This window comes from Garra rufa, chromosome 10 (assembly GCF_049309525.1).
Source record: "Garra rufa chromosome 10, GarRuf1.0, whole genome shotgun sequence".
Classification (NCBI taxonomy): domain Eukaryota; kingdom Metazoa; phylum Chordata; class Actinopteri; order Cypriniformes; family Cyprinidae; genus Garra; species Garra rufa.
Window position 1 is genome coordinate 36,670,233 of NC_133370.1, and position 20,178 is coordinate 36,690,410.

Sequence of the window (20,178 nt, forward strand, 5' to 3'; positions counted from 1 at the left end):
TTAAGATTATTACAACAATGATTTATAAGTGACAGAGTACTACAGCCATATGGCTACGGGTATTTTAATGCTATTTTATGTCACCAGGTGTCACCAAATTTTTAGGTTTTGGCTGTATAAACTTACTAGAATTCTTTTTAAATTCTATTTTAAAAATTTCTTTTTTTTCTATTAAAATAATGTTCATTTTAGGGGTAAAAAATAAAAATAAAAAAGTTGCATAAATTAATAGTTTTTATATTATCAAAGATGGTGATATAACATTCATAAAAATAAAAAATAAAAACGGGATCACGAGACATTCGTGGCCAAATTTGTCCACAAAAAGGACAAATTAAGGGCTGCTAAATGAAGGATGCTTGAGGGTTAAAGCGAAAAATTACTAAACCTAAACATAGGAGCCTGATAAAACTTATTATTTAAAAGAAATAAAGTCAGATCGACAGATCAAGGTTTTTGCATCCGAAACTCTATATATTCAGTTTCCTAGGTTTATAGTGCATGCAGAAAATGTAGGCAATAACTGTTCAAGGAAAAGTTGACCTGTTTCCTGGTAACATCCTTTTGCTAGACCATCAAGAATTTATGACCAAGAGACATTGGTAGCAAAGTTACTCTATAGCAACAGATCGATTTATTGGGGGATAATTAGCAGTTTATTAGGGGTCCTGCTTCATGTGGATGCACTCTGTGTTTAGACAGCAGAAAAACACCAATTACTTTACTGAAGATGGAAAATGAGATATAACTGTATTTGAAGTTACAAATACCAGCTGCAACCAGTTGAACTTGTTAATTTTTAATTTGTAAAACTTATTAGCATGTAACTAATTTGTACTCTATGTAAGAGAAGGTACCAGTATAAAACACAGTGTGGATAAGCAAAAAGACACACTTAGGGAGCACAGTGCAGCGGAGAGGCTTGAACCAAGGTTGAACAAGCCACATCCTTCAAGACAGCAACGATGGCCTCATCCCAACTTCACCTCACTGTCTCCCTGTTCTGTTTGGCAATGACAGCAAGCATCATATCATGCGGACGATCTCATATGGTTCTGAACTCTGCGCTACAGGCATCTCATGGCACTCCTACTGATGAAGAGGTAAGATTTTAAAAAGTTTAAATACTCTAAACCTCATTGCATTTGAATAGCAGTAATACACCATATTTAAAGCATATATTGTTTTTAATGGCATAATAAAGTTTTAGTTTTTCTTTCTAACCTGAAAAAAAAACTGATTTAATTGAATTAACAGGTGCCAGAGAGATATTCCCTTTCACAGCTTCAGTGGTTGCTCAGTAACGCAGACCCAGCAGCCATCCAGTCTGACAGCCCATCTTTGGGGATTCTACAGAGTGGACTGGACCTAATGAGGAGAGACAATGGAGACAAAGAGCGAAAACCAGGCTGCAAGAACTACTTCTGGAAATCTAGAACGGCTTGCTAACCACAGGCAACTAACAGGTCCAAACCAGAGGCCTTTGCCACAATCAACATGCTGCCAATTATATTCTTGTTCCCTTTCCTGAATTCACACTCATCATGATTGTTATATGACAGTCTCCATCTTTCAAATGAGCCTGAGTAATTGTAGCCATTATCTGTTAAGAGTGTTCCTCTGTCTCTTATCTGTCTTACTCTGAAGCATTGACTGCTTGCAATAAACTGAATACAGCATAAAAATTCCGTCCGGTGTTATTTTATGTGCTCCTGGGCTTATAATATTAGATGTTACAAAGAAGTTCTGAAAGCCATCTCACCAAACAAATAAGAATCTTGTGTATGCTAGACATTTAAGAACAAACAAAATATAGCTGCAAGTAACAATTCCCAGGGTTCAAACGCTTAAAGAACTTTAAGTAATCATAGATTTTTTAAGATGATTTACTCAAAATAGCAGAAAAAATATAAATACAATCACTAGTAATATTATTTAATGATTTCTCACTTTAGACCAATAGGTGGCACTGCTCCAAAACTGATGTCAGGTGGTCAACTAGGGGTGACAATGACACACACAAAGTTTGATGCCAATATAACAAAGCCTTTGCAGAAATACAGACTTTGATAAATGTTGGCACCATGACAACTAAAGTGATGATTAGTTATGCGTGTTTGTGATATCAAAGAGCTTTTGATAATTTTTTTCCAGAAAAGCATAAAGATGATTTGGGTTTAATTTGATGACAATGGGACAAACGGTCTAACAGGAGTTTGAAAAACTAGGTTTTCAGATCTGGCCAAACTGTCAGATTCAGATTCTTTTTCACTGCAAAAAGATTCATATCTTCAGCACTGTGCCGAAACTCTGCGGGTAACATCAGGTCAAACTCTTGAGTTTAGTCTGAATACAATAAAGCATTGAGGAGATAAAGCCTCACGTCCACTTTGGCAAGCTATTCACGACAAATTCATTTCTGCAGGACAGTCTGAAGATGGTCCGTATTAATTTTGGTGGAAAATCAGACATACTGTCTAGGATAAGTTTGAAAAAGTATGTTATTTTTTTTTTACATAATCAGGGGTGCAAACTTGTCAGGGGTGAAAAGAGTGACAAACTAAACTACCGTAAAAATCCTGCTTTCGGGGAATGCATTCCAAGGTAGGAAGGCATCAAGGCATGTCCGAATCCAGTGTTAGCTTTACTTCCTGCCTCCTGAGATACCTCGGATTATTTAAGGCAGCATAGATACAGGGTTTCTGCAGATATGAACAAGTGAAATTTAAGACTTTTTAAGACCTTTTTAATACCACCTTATATGAAATTTAAGACCGAAATCTGTAATGGAAATAGATATTATATTACATGCATACATGTAATATTTAATGTGTTTAATGTAAAAAGTAAACACAATTTCATGGCTGTCATAAATTAAATTTATTACTACGATATACTGTGAACTTTTCATATCAGCAGATACTATTCCACACAAAATATCCCCATAAAAGTACCACTAGAAATATCTGACGTAAAAAAAAAAAAATTCTGAAGCAATATTTTCATCAGTGCTCTATTAGCTTTTACATCTTAAATCTGCATATTTGATTTACCTTTATAAAGGCCTTTTTTTTTTACTTTTGAAATGTATGCATTACCTTTGAAATTTATTTTATGAATTTATCAATAAATTCTAAATGGCTGTTAGCAGTGAGATTACACAATTTACACTGCAAAATGAAAAGTGATATTAATGTTTTAAATACATTTATTGATTTATAAATATATACATTAGAAATGTTGGGTGTGGAGGCATACTTTTAAACACACTAAATTACCAGCAGGTGGCGGTAAGTCACTTCATGAGCGAGTTATTTCAACTGATTCGATCAAAACGCTGAATGCCTCTGCTAATGTTGCATATTGTCTAATAGTAAGTAACTACTTGACTAACTACTTTTTTATTGAGCTAAAATTAAATGTAACATTTGTAATTGTGAGAATTTTCAGCAAAAAGCTCACTTGGTATATTACTGAACTATATCATGTTATAAATAAACTATACATTTTAAATTTTTACCTCATTGTGTTTCTTTAGAGTGCTGTTACATTTAAATGCATGTACATTTTTACATTTAAAGTATGTCACAAATAGACCAGAAATACACACATATCCATTATCAATTTCTGTTTACGTTGAATGTATTAAAATAGGAATCTTTCTTGCCTTTCGATGCTTCGCTAGTTGTTTTTGTCACTTCAGTTTTAATCAGGCGGTTTGTTCGGTTGGGCAAGTAAAAAAAAAAAAAAACATTTTAAAAGTATTTCGAAGGCTGGCGGTCAGCTAGCTCGACCTATATTTCTTATTATTATTGATAACATTATATACAGAAAAAGGTCGTTTGACCTGTATTCTGCTACTGCGATTCTGAAGACGCAGTAACTTCCACAGAGGGAGAAAAAAAATCTAGTTGTTAGCAACTGGCCTTAGCCAAGCCCTATATTCAGTTTTTTCAAGCCAAGTATCGCTAAACGTGCACTTCCCCATAGCTAAAAAGTTAAATCCATTTTACTTCTGCGGTACAATCCGAGAGAGACTCGCGCCAATAACAGACAGCTAATTGGCTATTGCATGCTGGTCCCATTTGTAGTTTAAATGCAGCAAATTATATTTGGACCAGTGAAATAAAGAACTACAACACCACGGAAACAACAAAAAGAGAATTTAAATGAGCATTAGAGGTAGCGTTACATGGACATCGGAAAAATAAGACCTGTGTAAAATTATTTAAGACCTAGAACAGCGAATTTAAGACTTTTTAAGGCCTAAAATTTTGATTTTTAAATTTTAGACTTAAGACTTTTTAAGACCCCGCGGAAACCCTGTAGATATATCCTTCACTGCCTTTAATATCCCACAACCTGTGAATTCCATTCAATGACAGCTGAGCTAAAAAAATAAAGATGGCATCTGAAAGTTGTGGTTGGTGATCAGTTTGTGTTTAAATGTATTGACCACCATTTTCACTCTTAACATAAAATATTAAACAACTGAGGCATAAAGTGAACATGTTTTACACAATCAGAAATATAATAAATTGTCCCTGAACATTTTACAGACACATCAGTACTGATGACTGGAACAGGTTGGTTGGTTAAGACAAAGCCCTTGAGGAGAACAAGTGTCATTTGGACATTTTATTTACAACCATGATCTGGCATCACAATGTTAATTAAAAATTACAAATCTTAAAAATCTTAATACAAAAGGTAAAAGTTTCCATGTTCTTTATGGTCTCATCTTCTCATGAAGTTCTTCTCCAGAGCAGCAGGGGTCCTCTGAATAGAGTGAATGTTTCTCTTCACACGATCTTCCAGAGAGGAGGTGGCAGCACTCTCTAGTTTCATGTCACTGTAAACAGATTAAAAAATGAATTACTGAGCAATTCATTATCATCCAAATAATTTTATGGCTAACCAAATACAAGAACATCATTTCCAGTAGGACTTAGTGTTAAGTGATTTGCCCTATGTGGACATTGGTGTCAGAGCAGGATTAGTTTTTTTTTTTTTTTTTTTTATAATCAGGCACACAAAACTCCTCACACAGTTCTCCTAACTATCTTTCAACTTGACATCAGTTCATTTCACAATCAAAATTCATTAAAACATTTAATTAAAGTCTCAAATCAAGTCATTCTTACATAACACTAGCAAAGGTTTTCACCACTTTATCACACTTAACACAACAATCTAAAAAAACACTAACAGGTAGCATTATACAGTGTTCCTTCTTTACAAAAAAGAAGGATACTCTCTACTGTTTATAATTCACTGCAGTATGTTACATCGTCCATGTTTACATTACTGAACAAAAATATTCCTGTTTTCCACTTTTGTATAATGAAAGTAAAAGACTACCACTTCTGAAGATGTTCAGCTACATGCAACTGCTTTGATAGTATTTGATTTTTTACATCCAGTTTATTTTTAAATATGATATTTTCATTTGTGTCTTATTGTTTTCAAAACTGTTAAACTTAAGTTCAAAACCTAGCACCGTATAAAAATATGTAAACATGTACAAACTGGCTTGTATAATACATTAAGTTTTGTTGGTGTTTGTGTCCAAGTAATAAAAGAATTCATATAATTTAACAGATGTCTTCAATTAATGCATTTTGTGCCAAGTAATGATTAACAGTCTAGCCCACATAGACTGATGTTGTGCTAACTGTGTGAAGAGTTTAGAAAAAGTAACCCAAGTATTGAGAATGTGAAAACTGTAACAGAGCAGATTTAGACTGTCACTGCCATAAATAAAACTACTGGGTATAACAGAAACATTTATTTTAAGTAAATTCTGGTTTTAGTAACTTAAATACTGACTGTATGAAGCCAGCATGATGGTCCTGTTTGGCATTCTCTCTGGCTTTCTCCTGTTCCTCTTGTCGCTTGTACCTCTGCACATTATTTTGCCTTTCCACATCTCTTTCATGGGCAAAATCCATCATTTCCCTTCTCCTCTTTTCCAACTCTTCAGCTGAGAGGTGCCTGAAATGTAGTTGCATTTTATGTAGCTGACAAAACTGAATGTCTTCTACAGTAAAACAAACTAATGAACGTATTCATGCCAAAATGTTTTTAGAAGAAATGCATGTTCAGAGTAATAGGTTGTTTGCAATCACGTGGCTCTGATGACACGCGAAATGCAGCTGGAGGGCAGGAAGTTATTTTTCTCCATAGGAATCACTAGCAGAAACTCGAAATACCTATGTTTTGAGTTGTTTATGGAAATTGGTCAAATCTAGAAATTTCATTTCATATTATGTATAAAAATTTGCTGTTTATAAGGAGGAAAACGCAAGAAATTGACTGAAAAATGCAGAGAAAAGTGGCTTGTAAACCTGTGTCTGCGGTCACGAAGGAGAGTCGGATAATGCTTGTGTGTGCAAACGGTTAATAAAAGTTATAATAATAGTAAGATAATATATAAAATATATAAATAGATACAGGGTGAGACAGTGAGAATTCGCTAAATGCCACATGTAGACATGTAAATAAGACATTACATTTGTGATTGATTACAACAGAACCTTGTGAGATTGCCATAAATTGAAGTGAGCGACGGCTTTTTAGTGACTATGGAAGCGATATTTGCTTGCTTTACGTGCTGCTAACAGGACCAATAGTCAAAAACCCTGTAGAGCAGTAGTTTCAGGAGTGACATATCCTGCATCCTTCATATAAATGTGGGAATCACTTTCGAAATTGTTTGCAATCAGGCTTAATCAGCTTATATTTACAGCCTCGATGGCAGGCAACTATTTCAGTTTGGTTGAAAAAATCATCTTCATAACATAAGGATCACATCCAACATACGTTGTGACTTCATGCTTATACCTTTTCTCTTGTTATTGCGTATAAACCAGTACAGTACAGACTTTCCTCCATCTCATCCGATCTGCTTTTTTAGTCACGCACGTAAAGCGAAACTTTCATTAAAATTAGTCACTAAAAAGCTGTCACTCACTTTAATTTAATTTTGTCACTGCTATTTCCGTTAAGCTCTCGAAACTACAAATATACATCGTGTCTACGTGTGGCGTTTAGCATTGAGTAAATTCTCATTGTCTCACCCTGCATCTATTTACATATTTCTTTATTAATATCTTAACGTATTATAATATCTTTTAACCATTTGCACACACAAGTATTATCCGGCTCTCCTCCTGACCGCAGACGGAGGTTTACAAGCCACTTTTTCCTGCGTTTTTCAGTCAATTTCTTGCCTTTTCCCAGTTACGAACAGCATATTTTCATACAATGATAAAAGCTGGTTTCTCTGTTTGACCGATTTTGAACGCCTATAAACAACACAAAACATAGGCATTTTAAGTTTCTGTTATTGATTCCTATGGAAAAAAAAATTACTTCCTGCCCTCCAGCTGCATTTCGCGCCACAGCAATGACGCCATGTGCAACAGATAAAAATAAAACATTCATGCTTGCTATATGTTGTAGATTAAATGATTCTCATTAACATATCATACTTGCTGTGATTAGTATGTTGCCTTTGATTGCGGTCTCTGTGTCTTGATGGGCTGGGGGCTTTGGTTTTAGGTCTCTTCTCTGACGCTCTTAAGGAGTGATTGTCCCTGTCTGTTTTATGAGACAATGGGGATCGACTTCTGTCTCTTGAACTGTGATCTGTGTGGTTAGATACTGATGAATGATGAGATCTGTTTGCTGGTAACTGAAAAAAAGGAATACATCAGACACAATAATGTTTTCACAAATTTAAGATGACAAAATTATATTTGATAAACATTCCCAGATCAGTGTTAAGCAGTGGTGTGGATTTAAAAAGTAAATAAAAGTAAATCAATTTGGTTATGCAGATCTAGAGTTTTTGACATGCAACAGGTCAATGTACAAAAAAACATCAGTTTCAAAAGTCAACTTTCTTGTTATTTTAAGCAGCTTTTATTAAAAAAAAAAAAAACGAGCTCAGAAAATGAATCGTTTAGGAATGTGCCACTTTATGACATAATAATGAGGTCTCTGCAGAAGACCAAAACCTGATTCTACATCACTGCTTCTTTAGCCACAGCGCATGTATATATATATATAAATACATTGTGATTAAGCCCACCTAACATTAAAGTTTTTAACTATACCTTAATATTGCAATAATTTCACATTCAATCTTCAAATTAATGTAGAAAGAACATAAACTTTATTTTTAATATTTGTTTTAATGTCATCTTTTTTTCCTCCTAATACTTAACCATGGACTATGGCCATTAAATATTACAGTATAATTGACAGCAATAAATTTTACATTTATTACATTTAAAATAACGATCTTCACATAAACCTATTATAATACATGAACAAAATATTGTCTAATTTAACAAAGTTATCAAACACTAAATTCTAAAACACAAAAAAGATGAAGCTTAAAACTACATAAGTTATTGATTTCCTCTTTTTAATTTTGTTCTTTGATTAACAGAAATCACAGCAGCTGGTTACTTGTCACAGATCTGAAACTGTTTTAAATAAGACTTATAAATAAATACTTACATGCACATTTTTAAGGCAGCTTTAATCACGTTTTTTTGTAATTTCTCGTCTTAACTGACGACATGGCTACGACATTACATAATGTCCAAGTTTTATTTGGGTTTGAATATGATACAGCATTTTAATACAGCCTAATACAGCACATGCCGGCACATTTGCACGTGCACTTGAAGAACACGCACTATAAACATAGTATAATGGCTGACAGTACAGGAACATTCGTTTTTATTTAAATGGGATTTTGACTAGGCCATCAAAATAGCTACAAACGGCCCTGGTACCACATCAAGTTTTGTGAAGAGGTCAAATACTTATTTTACTCATTAAAATGCAAATCAATTTAGAACTTTTGGTAACACTTTCTATGAAGACCACTTATAAGTAATTATAATAATATTTCCCATAGAACCCCTAAGATCAGGCATCAAATCAGATGAATGTGTAATGACACATTTGTTTTATCAGTTTGATTATTTTGATGATACCCTTTAGACAGCTTTTGATAAGTAACTCTGCAACTCCATGTCAGCTAGCAGTAATTATCATTAGTAGTATGCAAAATATATGCTAACACTAAATTTAGATGTTTCCCCAAAAGATAAACTATTATATTATATTATATGTAACTTTGCAAGTACATGAACCTTCTACCTAGCCTAACCTTAACCTAAGTCTACTAATACTCTAAAGAGTGAAATGTAGTTGGAAAGTTTAAGCTTATAGTAAATAGAATAAGTGGACCATCAAAATAAAATGTAATATAATGTAAAAAATAAATGTAACATGATATAGTCCATTATAAATTTAGTAGATTTAATATGGTGTCCATTGAGTGTTATTAATAATCATAATCTTAAAAGTTATAACCTCAAATACTCAAGTATTATAATGTATTATAATAGTTTTTTTTATAATGCATTATGCATTCATTATAATGCCTTAGAAATACCCTTATAATGTATTATAAATACGGGCTTCATAGAAAGTGTTACCGAACTTTTTTTTAAATGCGTTTTTCTGGATTGTTTGTTGTTCAAATAAACCTACCATTAAAATTATAGAATGATCATTTATTTGTCAGTGGGCAAACATAAATCAGTAGGGGATTAAATATTTTTTTCCCACACTGTAGTAGTAGTAGGAGAGCGAAAATACTAGAGCAGGGGTCGGCAACCTTTTGGGCATGAAGTGCCATTTTTTAACTTTTCTGGTTAATCACTGTGCCAATAACACTTTTCAAAAGTTTAATTATTGTTATGTTTAAATTAAACTTTGAATAACAGATTTACAATGTGACACTGTCACACACACACACATACAGTGGTGTTCAGTAAAGTGCAGTAAACAGTAAATCTGTTTGCACTACCAATCAGTGCGCTCATAATTAAGATAACACATTAAAATAATATGGTAAGACACACCAGCTTTCAAGAGGGCTGTGTATTGGCAAGAATCTGGCGACATGATAAGTAACACGATACAGGGGTTGTGATACATTGCGATACTGTAAGCAAGGCGGTATATTGGGATATTTCTTATTTTAAGAATAGGATATAATTTTAGGAAAGCTGTAATTAGGAACACACCACCATATGCAAACCAAAAAAAAAAAAAAAAAAACTGTGGGATTTCTATTTGCATAACCAGTCCCTGTAACATTCAATGTTATTGAACCACTTTTTGTGCAGTATAAGAGGGAAAATTTAGGGGGATTCTCAATTGACTAAATGTATAAAAAGTAAGCTTTTATAAAAGGAGCATAAATATTTTTAGACGCTGATTTAAAAGGTTCACAGTTTAAGTTTACAGTTGTAACATACACTGCATGTTTTAAGATCAACCAATGCAAGTTTCTTTCAGTTTCAAACTACTCAGACATACATTTTAGCCTGAACCATTTTGCCTGAGAATTTCAAAAGTTTTGGATTCCACAAGTTTTTCAGTATTTATTTAAATTCCGCTTAGAATCAGCGAGGCCGAGACGCAAACACAGCTTCAACTGCACAAAACACCCTAACCACGAGAATGGGCTGCCACCCCTCCAAGCAGCAGAAGCACCCCGTGCAGCTGAGGCAGCTCCCGCGCTGCAGTCCCGAGGCAGACGTTGCCACAAAAGCCGAAATGATGCTACACTTCATCTTTGTACACCGAGGCGGGAGCAGGAACTATCCTCCATTACTAGTGTGAACTATATCAGTGATTCACAACTCCAGTCCTCGGGGCCCACTGCTCTGCACATTTTGTATGTTTCTGAATCTGACACACTCATTTCAGTTCATGGATCTTTCTCCTAACGAGCTGATTATCTGAATCAGGTGTGTTAAATGAAGGAGACATACAAAATGTGCAGAGCAGTGGGCCTCGAGGACTGGAGTTGAGAATCACTGAACTATATTAACGCTAACGTGCCTTTATGTTAGTATTTCCTGTCACTGTTTAAGTTTAGAGATAAGAAGACTGCAATATTTATGTTTTTTAACCCAAATGACCCCTGTTGTTTTCAGAGCATGTTACAGCAGCATCCATTTGTTATTATAATAAGCAAACCTGTAAGCCAATCATAGCATTGGCATTTACTTGCAAGTCTTTAATGCACCCGCCTACAAAAACAGGCCGTTCTGTAGTGCGGGTCAAAAACAGAATAGAAAACTGCCTATAATTTATAAACTATGTTTTTTGTTGTGAAAATCACAATAACATAAACCTCAGAGAACATTATAAAATTATTTAAAAAAAATGTAGTTCCTGACCCCTTTAATCATCCATTACTGAATTTAGTACTTAATTAGTAGGTAATTTAATATTTAAAACATTAAATAAAATGTTTAATAATAAAAATCTAAAAGAAACATGCCATCAAGACAAGGAGAAAATGACTTACTTGAAGCCCATAGCCTGATTTGTGATCTCTGTAAGAGGTTGTGTCATCTGATCGTTTCTCCTTTGATCTGGTTGGCAAAACAGGTACACATATTGTTAAAATAATTTATTTAAATTAGGTACAATGTCTCTCAAACAAGGTGCCAAGTGAGATTTATGCCAGTAAATAAATAAATAAATAATAATAATAATTTGTAAGAAAAAAAAATAAAATAAAATAATAATTTGTACCTATGCTTTCTGTCGTCCTCATCAGAGCTTGAACTTCTCTTTCTGTGCCTTTTCTCCTTCTTCCTCTCTTTCTCCTCTCTTTTCTTCTTTTTTTGTTTCCTCTTTTTTTCCTTCTCAAGATTGTGACGCAACTATGTTGAGGAAAATAAAATTAAAATTAAAAAAAGTCACAGTCCAGTGTTGTCAGCTGTGTTAAAACTCCATTCAGAACACAACTAAGAAGGTGTGTTTTTTTTTTTTTAATTCCAAATCAGTTTCTGAATTCGAACAACATGCATTACACATACATTAACAACACATTATTCCAAGTATAATTAGATTTTAAGTACACTTTTAGGAGTAGAATTGAATTATTTAAACAAAAAAGTCCTTATTTTCTTCATCTAATTTTTAATAAAAAAAAAAATCTTTAAAACTTCATTGAGACACAGAAAGTATATAGGCTAAGATCATATTTAGTAAATTAACCTTCATTTCGTGGACCAGAGTGAAATACTTTATTTCCCAATATGCCATTAACTGTTGAATTTCTTGGATTTCAATTAGGTACAGATATATTTCTGTCAATTAAATTTCAGCTTCCTGTGAGGTGAGACTAATTCATTTAGAAAGCAAAGTGAATTAACTTTACAATATTTAAAGCACTAAACAAACATACCACAAAATAATATCATGCAAAGTACACTACTCACCATCTTTTGGATTTCTTTCATTTTAACAGGATTTGTAAGAACCCCTCTCTTCTTCTCCTCCTCACGTTTGCTGAAAACAATAATTTAAAAAAACACTTACTGTAAACATTTTACCTTAGCAGCATTTGAAGGAATATTCCCAAATCCAGATAAATATAAATTAAGCTCAAAACTCAAAACTTGTTTTCTTTAAAACAGCTGTTTCAATCAACATTTATTTATACAGCCTTTTTCAACACTCAAGGTGAACCAAAGCGCTTTTCAATAAGAGCACAAAAAAAAGAAATTGTCACAGCATTGCTAGATATTAAAAGCCTGTCTAAATAAATACGTTTTAAGCCTAGTTTTAAGAAAGCCCAGGTCAGTAATGGTGTGCATATCTGGGAAAGCTTGTTCCAGAGTCTGGGCTTGGCCACAAAAAAAAAACTAGACAATTCAAGCTTTCAGACACGGGAAAGATTGTACTTTTGTAGATTGTACGCTTTAGTTTCATACGGATTACATAATCAGAGAAAATTTGTGTTTGATTTAAATTCATTTATTTAAAAGAAGACACTTCAAGCTTTCTATAGACATATAGACATGTCTCTGTAGTGTTGGGCAATATACTAATATTTACAGTATGTAACAAAAGTACTTTATAACTAACTGTAATTAAATTACCTATTTAAACTTTATTTACTAATGTATTTAATTACAGTAACATATTACACCAAACCTATTAAACCTTCAATCCGTTGAGCATCACTGAAGTACACTATATGGAAAAAAATCCTGGAATGTTTAAAAAAAAATAAATAAATAAATAAAATTATTTGCAACTAAAGAAAGAAATAATGAATATCTTGGATGACATGGGGGTGAGTAAATTATCAGGAAATTTTTAATCTGAAAGTAGAGTAATCCATTAAAAATTGTTGCTCTCATGTACACTGTAGCATGCAAAATACGTATTTGTTGTGTGTTTTGTGTTCCACTGCGCAGCTTGTAGGTCTCTGAATAGAACAATATATTGGTGTACAAACTGCAGTGCTTTATCAATTAGGCTAACGCATATACCATGGCTGTTTGGGTGTTTAAAGCCACTATAGGTCATATTTTTACTAAAATATCCAAAAACCACTAGAACAGTGTTATATAATTTACAGACTTGCGTATTTACATTACATTATCCTAAATGTTTCGAATAATGTTTAAATCCAGAGAAATAAACTATTTTAACTAGCATCGCCTGCCAAAGACGTCATACACCCTCGATTTTCCAGTTTTATTTGGCAGAAAACATGGAAACCTCAAAGACGCATTAAAATGTAATGCATTTTGATTTGACAGGTGATGAATGCACAGAGTAACAATAAAACAGAACTTTTAAACAATCAAATGTATCTAGTATAATATAACAGCGATGCTTTTTCTGGGCCGTTGAGCGAATCGTTTGGGAGTCGGTGAACAAACAAGGTAAAGATAAATGCATATTATAAGACAGTAAAAGTGTTTTTTGACTTCGCATGCATTTCAACCTGTTGTTGGGGACTCCCAAAAAACCAAAATATGAACCTTTAATCCATAACAGGGGCACATATTTGTCCTTGTTTTAATAATGAACTTCATTTTTTTCAGTTTCACAGAAAACAAGCCTTCTTGTGTAATTTTTTTAACAAAAAAAAATTATTTTTATATTTTCTATCTTTTCTTATATTTTTATATAATTTTCTTGTATAAGAAACTATTCTTTTTATATTTCTATCTAGCTACATTATTTTTGACAGCAACCTCATTTTACAGCATTTTTACAGAAATGCCTAAAACTTTTAACAGCACTTTAGCTTTGTAGGTAGGTCTCATGAAGCATCTTGAAGCTAACTTCTCTTTCTCTAGAATTTCTTAAATAAGAACCATTTTGAATAATAAATGGCAATTAAACTAAATTATCACGCATGCCTACATCTTAGGGGTGGACAATATAGCCTCAAAACTATATCACAATATTTTTTAGAATATTTGGGATAATGATATTTATGACGATATAGAAAAATATGGAACAATTTTTTATTATGTTATTGCTGATTGCAGCTGGCAGGCAGCAGCATTTATTAGTGCAAACAGAATGAAGGGCATTTTCTGGCATTTTCCAATGAGCTACTGTCATTGATGACAGACTACCTAATTCAAAGTGTAAATCAATTGTCATAAGGTAGCAGCAGCAGCATTATACAGTAGTCAACATTTGAAGTGGATCATAAAAGTTCAAAGTTGTACAAAGACAAGAAGAGGGATTTTTTTTTTTTTGGTTTTAGGGCAACTTTGATGAGAGGTTTTGATCCACTTCAAATGTTGACTACTGTAGTGCAATAGTAGTGACACAGCATGAGTCAAATCTAAATAAAGTACAAAAGTAGCCTTGGTAGTGTTTCCCTGGAAATCTTAAGTAAATCTTATTTAAAATCTCTGGAAATCTTTACTACAACATTTTTATTTTTTATTTAAAAAAATTATATCGTGGACGGTATGATATGGCTTTATGGGGTTTTTTTCCCCGCTGTACTGAAATTATAATAAACCGCAACTTCAAAACCCAAGTATGAACCATCACTTTTTGTGTACAGTTACAACTCTTTAAGCTAAAAATAAAAATACCATTCAAACTTACCGGATCTCAAAAAGAGGGTCTTCTCGGATCTTGGCAGCCATATCATTAGTAGAGACAGAACTTGTAGGGTTAAATATGGAACCAGGCAGGAGGCCTGTCTCAGTTGATGGACCGGTCTCAGGTTCCTCATACTGCTGTGTGATCTGCTTGTCAATGGGGCGACCGAGAAGGTATTCCTCCCGAGAGATCTGTCCTGCTGGACCCTGGTACATCCAGTCCAAACGATCATCTTTCTTCCTGCAACATTGGGAAATTTGTAATGTAATATCAAATTTGATATTACGTTATTACTTGACTGCAAATCAGTTATTATTACAAAGTCCATTTATACATTATGTGTTATAATAAATCGCTTTCACAAAACAGCTTTGTGGACTGACTGTGAAAACTGAGAAGAGAATGTGGCTGAATGTCACATACTTTACAGCGCCTGTCTCTTGTGCATATCTGGTAATCTCTTCTCGAGCTCGCTCCTCTTTAAGCTCCTTCTGCAGCTCCTCAATCTTCTTTCTCTCTGCCTCATGTTTCTGCTCCGCTTTCCACACTCGCTCGATGTTTTTCAGAGTTTGTGGATGCCAACTCTTTTTTAAGTTCTGGTGGTATTTGTGGAGATAATAGAGATAATACAGATTTTTGTGTTAATAACTTTTAGCAAATTACGTCTTGGTTGCTTAGTTGGGGACACTTACCTCATATAAATCATGGCTTAGACTAAACCAGGATTAGGCCATAGTTCAATTAGGACACTTAAGTAATTTTTATAAACTTGTCTTAGAGTAAAAAAATATTACTGGTGTCCATCTTAAGACAAAACAAAGGCATTGATATATTTTAAGATCAATCAGTGCAAGTTTCTTTTAGCTGAAACAGCTCAGACTTGTCTGTAAAACTGGGGATTAATGTTTGGCAATATTATGACCCACAGACACTATTGTATGAGAACTGAACTGAGCTGGATGATGGGATCACTGAATCAAAGATGAATGGATATTAACTGAAAAATTGGCTGTTTACTTTTGTCCTATTTTTTAGAGCTGCTTTACAGCAGAATTTTGTTTGCATTACTGAAACATTAGTTTCCTGTTTAACAAATTAAAGCTGCTTTGACGCATTTGTATTGTATAAAGCGTTATATAAATAAAGGTGACATGAATTGGTAACCATTGAGTTTGTTTTATTTATGACAAGTGAGTAAAACGTTCATATTTTTATAGTACGTTTTCATAAAGAAGCTAAACTAGGCCACAATGCTTATCATTAGTAACTGCGCTAGTGTCTAAAAAACTTAAAACAAATGTGTACTTACAAGGTCACCACCTCCCATGTTGTTGATTCCGTATTAATTATATTACAATGTGTTAAATATTTTAAACATCCAACCCAAATGCTTCTGGTGTGTATTTACGACGTTTTGTTATGGAACGCAGCCGGAACCAGAACCGTTGAGAGTTGCTGTTTCTGCTGTTTCTTCTTCTTCTTCTTCCGACGTAGTGGCGGAAACTAACTTTTAGTGCTTTTCCGCCACCTACTGCGATGGAGTGTGAAGCATCAATGAGGAGCGTAATATAATACATATGAACTGAAAAGAGAGAGAAAAAAAAATACATATAAATAAATGCATTTAATTATTTATTTTTTTTTACCTTTACAACTTCTAATAATATCCTGAAAAATTGTGAAGAATTTCTTAAAATTTTTTGAATTGATAAACCACTTAAACCTATTGACTTGATTTGATTTTCTAGTTTTAACATTTCATTTTTATATCTGGTGCATTCTAGCAGCACATGTTCTACTGTCTCTGTTCTTTTACAGATAAATCAACTTAGAGTCCATCCATAGTCCCAAATATTGAACCCATGTACATCATCTATAGATTGTGTTAGAGAGACACAACTGCTATTTTTGGCCATTAGTGGTCAATAAATGCATTTCTTTAAAATATTTATAAAATACATTGACATGTATATGTAGTTATATCAATTATTAAAAAAAAAAAAAGATAAAATATGCTAATATTTAAAAATATAATATTTTTGGTTAAAGACCGTTTTTGCTGTTGTTTTGAGGGGGGGGGGGGGGGTCAAACATTGTGGTTTAACTAATTTCATGGTAACTGTAGGTCTCATTAATCTTTATGGCACGCTGTTTAGTGTGTTGTCTTTGAAAATTCATTCCAAATAAGTGAATTTAAGATTAAATTAAGTAAAAATTAATCTTGTTTAATGTTTTCAAAACTTGTGTCCCCCTTGGTTATTAATATATTATTTTCAAATTAAAAATAACTTGAAACGCTTATACACATATGATAATATATTTTATGTATGTTAACTTTTGTTATGGACTTATATGGTTTGCTGTGCTGCATGGGAAGGCTCCAGTCGCTCACAAAAAGCAGTATGAATGTATGCTTTCCCTATTGACATGGAGAGGAGGGGAAAAACAGTATGCATCAAGTTTAAATCAATTCACATTTATTTGTGTAGCACTTGTCACTATCACTGTCAATGTAATCTTCCTATGGCAGAAATGTTCTAAGATTAGGCTGTATACTATTCATGCAGTTAGTTAACATCATGTATTCAGCAGAAACAATTAACACATTAAAGCAATCATTATATGATGTGATCATGAATATCAAGTCAAAGTCAAAGTCAAAGCCAACTTTATTGTCAATTCTGCCACATGTATCAGCAGCTTGTTGCCGTAGGCTTGGCATCTCAACGCACGTTTTACGCACACAACCAATGTCCAGTCTTGCTTCCAATTCTAGTTTAAGTTCACTTTATTTAACATAATGGAAATACATACTTGCGATTAATAATGGTGAACACCTTAGCGTCCTGAAGTGCATGAGTGTGTGTGGTAAAAACTGTATGCGTTCCCTCTCTCAAGCCTGCTAACTCTACGTGAATGAAACACCGACTTAAAAACCCTATGTGCACATACTGCCCCCAAGTGGTAACAGCCCAAAATACATTCACATCAACACAGAGGCTGCGTCCGAAATCGCCTACTCAATGAGTAGGTACTTAATTTCAAAAAGTACTTACTTAACGAGCGCTAAAAGAGTACCTACTCAACAGCCAAATCTCGTTGAGTATGGATGCGTTCCGCCATGTTGACGTTATCATGTGACCTATGACGTTATAACAAGCGCAACATGAAATGATATGAGCGACGGATTTAATTCATCTATCTGTAAACATTTTGATGTTGATGAAATTTGCTTATTTTGGATTGATTGAAGTTTTTATATTTTTAACAATACTAAAATGACTAAAACCCCCAAATTTGTTGTCTTGAATATGTTAATGGGCAAAATTGTGCAAAACTAGCTTAGATCTGATTTGTTTTCCTTTTTCTTGCTGAATTTCTCTGTCCTTTCATCCCAGAAACTTAAAATAATAATAAATAAATAACAAAAACAAAGGCAATTTTTAATTCATTGCGATTTTATGAATATTCAAATATATTTAATATTTTTTTTCTGTATCTAATCTTGTACTATGTACGCAAACCTTTTATAGTTATGTTTTCTGTCATGATTGTTCTTTGTTAAAGATACTTAAGTCTTTCCCTGAGTTTGTATGGAATTATAAATTCTGCAGTAATAATAATACAAAAATTTGAGCGACAGCGACACCTCATGGCATCAGTAATTATGACAACCCTACCCAGTACGCTCTCCTCCATGTTTACAACATCTGCACAAAAGAGACGTCGATCAGTTGCTCAAAGATCTTACCTTTGGAGAAGACTGTTGATTTTACACTCGGAAAATTTAAGTATTACTATTTAGAAATTAAAATAACTTTAGAATGCATTGCTAGCCCACTCCAACACGTACCAACAATAATAATGATAAATGCTGACTAATAATTAATGATATTTTTAGTTAAACAAGCATAATGTTGTTGTTTTTTTCAATGAAGTAATGATTAAATGCATAGGCTTATGAAAATGTTATATTTTATTTACTGACAACATCAGGAAACATGAATAAATTAGTAAAATAATAAAAGTAACCATGAACATAAATAAATACACATGGAACAAAGCTTTATTAAACATATTGGTCTTCTAGTCTTTTTGATGAAGAGACCGCAGCAACATCTGGTCCAGATGAAACAAAGGGCAGGTGGAGTGATGGAGGGTCTCATTTCCAGGATGCTGCTGTGGATTTCTCCTTTGTCACTGCACACACCAGTCTGCAGACATTTCAGATCATACAAAGATGCACAAATATAATACAAAAACTGTCATTTTAACAGCACAGTGTCATTAGATCTCTGTATTGGAAGTTACAAAATGATCAATCTTTATATTAAGTTTCGGATTTTACTTTTCCCCAAAAATGCTGCAGTCACCTTTCCTTTCAGGTCCTGCTCCACCACAAAACATCTGCAACAAAGTCACATAAATCAAGAATCAGAAAAGTTCTGTTATAGCTCTGTTTGAAATGAGTTTGAAGTTCAGTTAGGCCTACTATATGTATATGTGTTTATTTACATTACTTACATTAATGTAAAGCAGTGACAGTGAATTCTCACATAACGTCCATCACTCACTCAGATGTTTTGTGTTTTGTGTTGCTCTAGTCTAGAACATTTTCCTGTCATTTGATAAATAGACATTTATTAAACGTCTTTAAAATGTATATGTTTTATGTAAATCCGCTTTTAAAGACGTGCGTGTGCTACCTGAAGCTTAATGTTCGCTATACGTCATAAAACATGTTTTAACAGCGAAATCACAAATATACTAACTATAGCATACTGTATAACATCTTGGCACCTTATGCAAATCAACAGTTTACGATAAAGTAGCTCAACAAATATGATTTTTAAGACAGGGAACCGTGTTTTGGTTGTAATACTCACATTTGTAAACACCCTCGCCGTGGTTCTCAATCACGTTTGATGATGACGTTTTGGCCTCCTGTGGACTCCTGGGATTGAAAAGTATCCATCGATGAAGACTTCAGGATCTGGGCTGAAGCAGTAGGACATCCGGGGATTTCTCGCCTACTCTTTTGTGAATACTGAGGTTTCGGACGTACTTCTTTCTTCACGTACTCTTTTTTTCCTACTATATAGTAGTTAAGTAGGCATATTCGGACGCACTTTAAGTAGACGTACACCCGAATCTCGCGAGAAGTAGTGCATTCGCCTACTAATTCTCGCCTACTCTTTT

At 33.6% G+C, this 20,178-nt stretch overlaps 2 protein-coding genes and 1 long non-coding RNA gene across 3 annotated transcripts; 1 reads left to right on the forward strand and 2 right to left on the reverse strand.

The window, feature by feature from the left end:
- Positions 1–926: 926 nt before the first annotated feature.
- Positions 927–1,672, forward strand: sst2 (somatostatin 2). Its single transcript, XM_073848214.1, has 2 exons — positions 927–1,103; positions 1,258–1,672. Exons 1-2 carry the CDS (start codon positions 966–968, stop codon positions 1,447–1,449), a joined length of 330 nt encoding a protein of 109 aa, XP_073704315.1. The 5' UTR covers positions 927–965; the 3' UTR covers positions 1,450–1,672.
- Positions 1,673–4,625: 2,953 nt separating this feature from the next.
- On the reverse strand, positions 4,626–16,438 carry cwc25 (CWC25 spliceosome associated protein homolog). Its single transcript, XM_073848937.1, has 9 exons — positions 16,289–16,438; positions 15,403–15,575; positions 14,983–15,219; positions 12,333–12,402; positions 11,641–11,771; positions 11,411–11,477; positions 7,494–7,696; positions 5,830–5,994; positions 4,626–4,852 (listed from the first exon to the last, which is right to left on the reverse strand). The coding sequence occupies exons 1-9, from the start codon at positions 16,304–16,306 to the stop codon at positions 4,738–4,740; spliced, it is 1,179 nt and encodes a 392-aa protein (XP_073705038.1). The 5' UTR covers positions 16,307–16,438; the 3' UTR covers positions 4,626–4,737.
- A 2,499-nt stretch (positions 16,439–18,937) lies between these two features.
- Positions 18,938–19,922, reverse strand: LOC141345008 (uncharacterized). The gene is made up of 3 exons (XR_012356893.1): positions 19,504–19,922; positions 19,353–19,386; positions 18,938–19,193 (listed from the first exon to the last, which is right to left on the reverse strand). It is a non-coding gene; the product is annotated as an uncharacterized lncRNA (long non-coding RNA).
- Between the last annotated feature and the right edge of the window lie 256 nt (positions 19,923–20,178).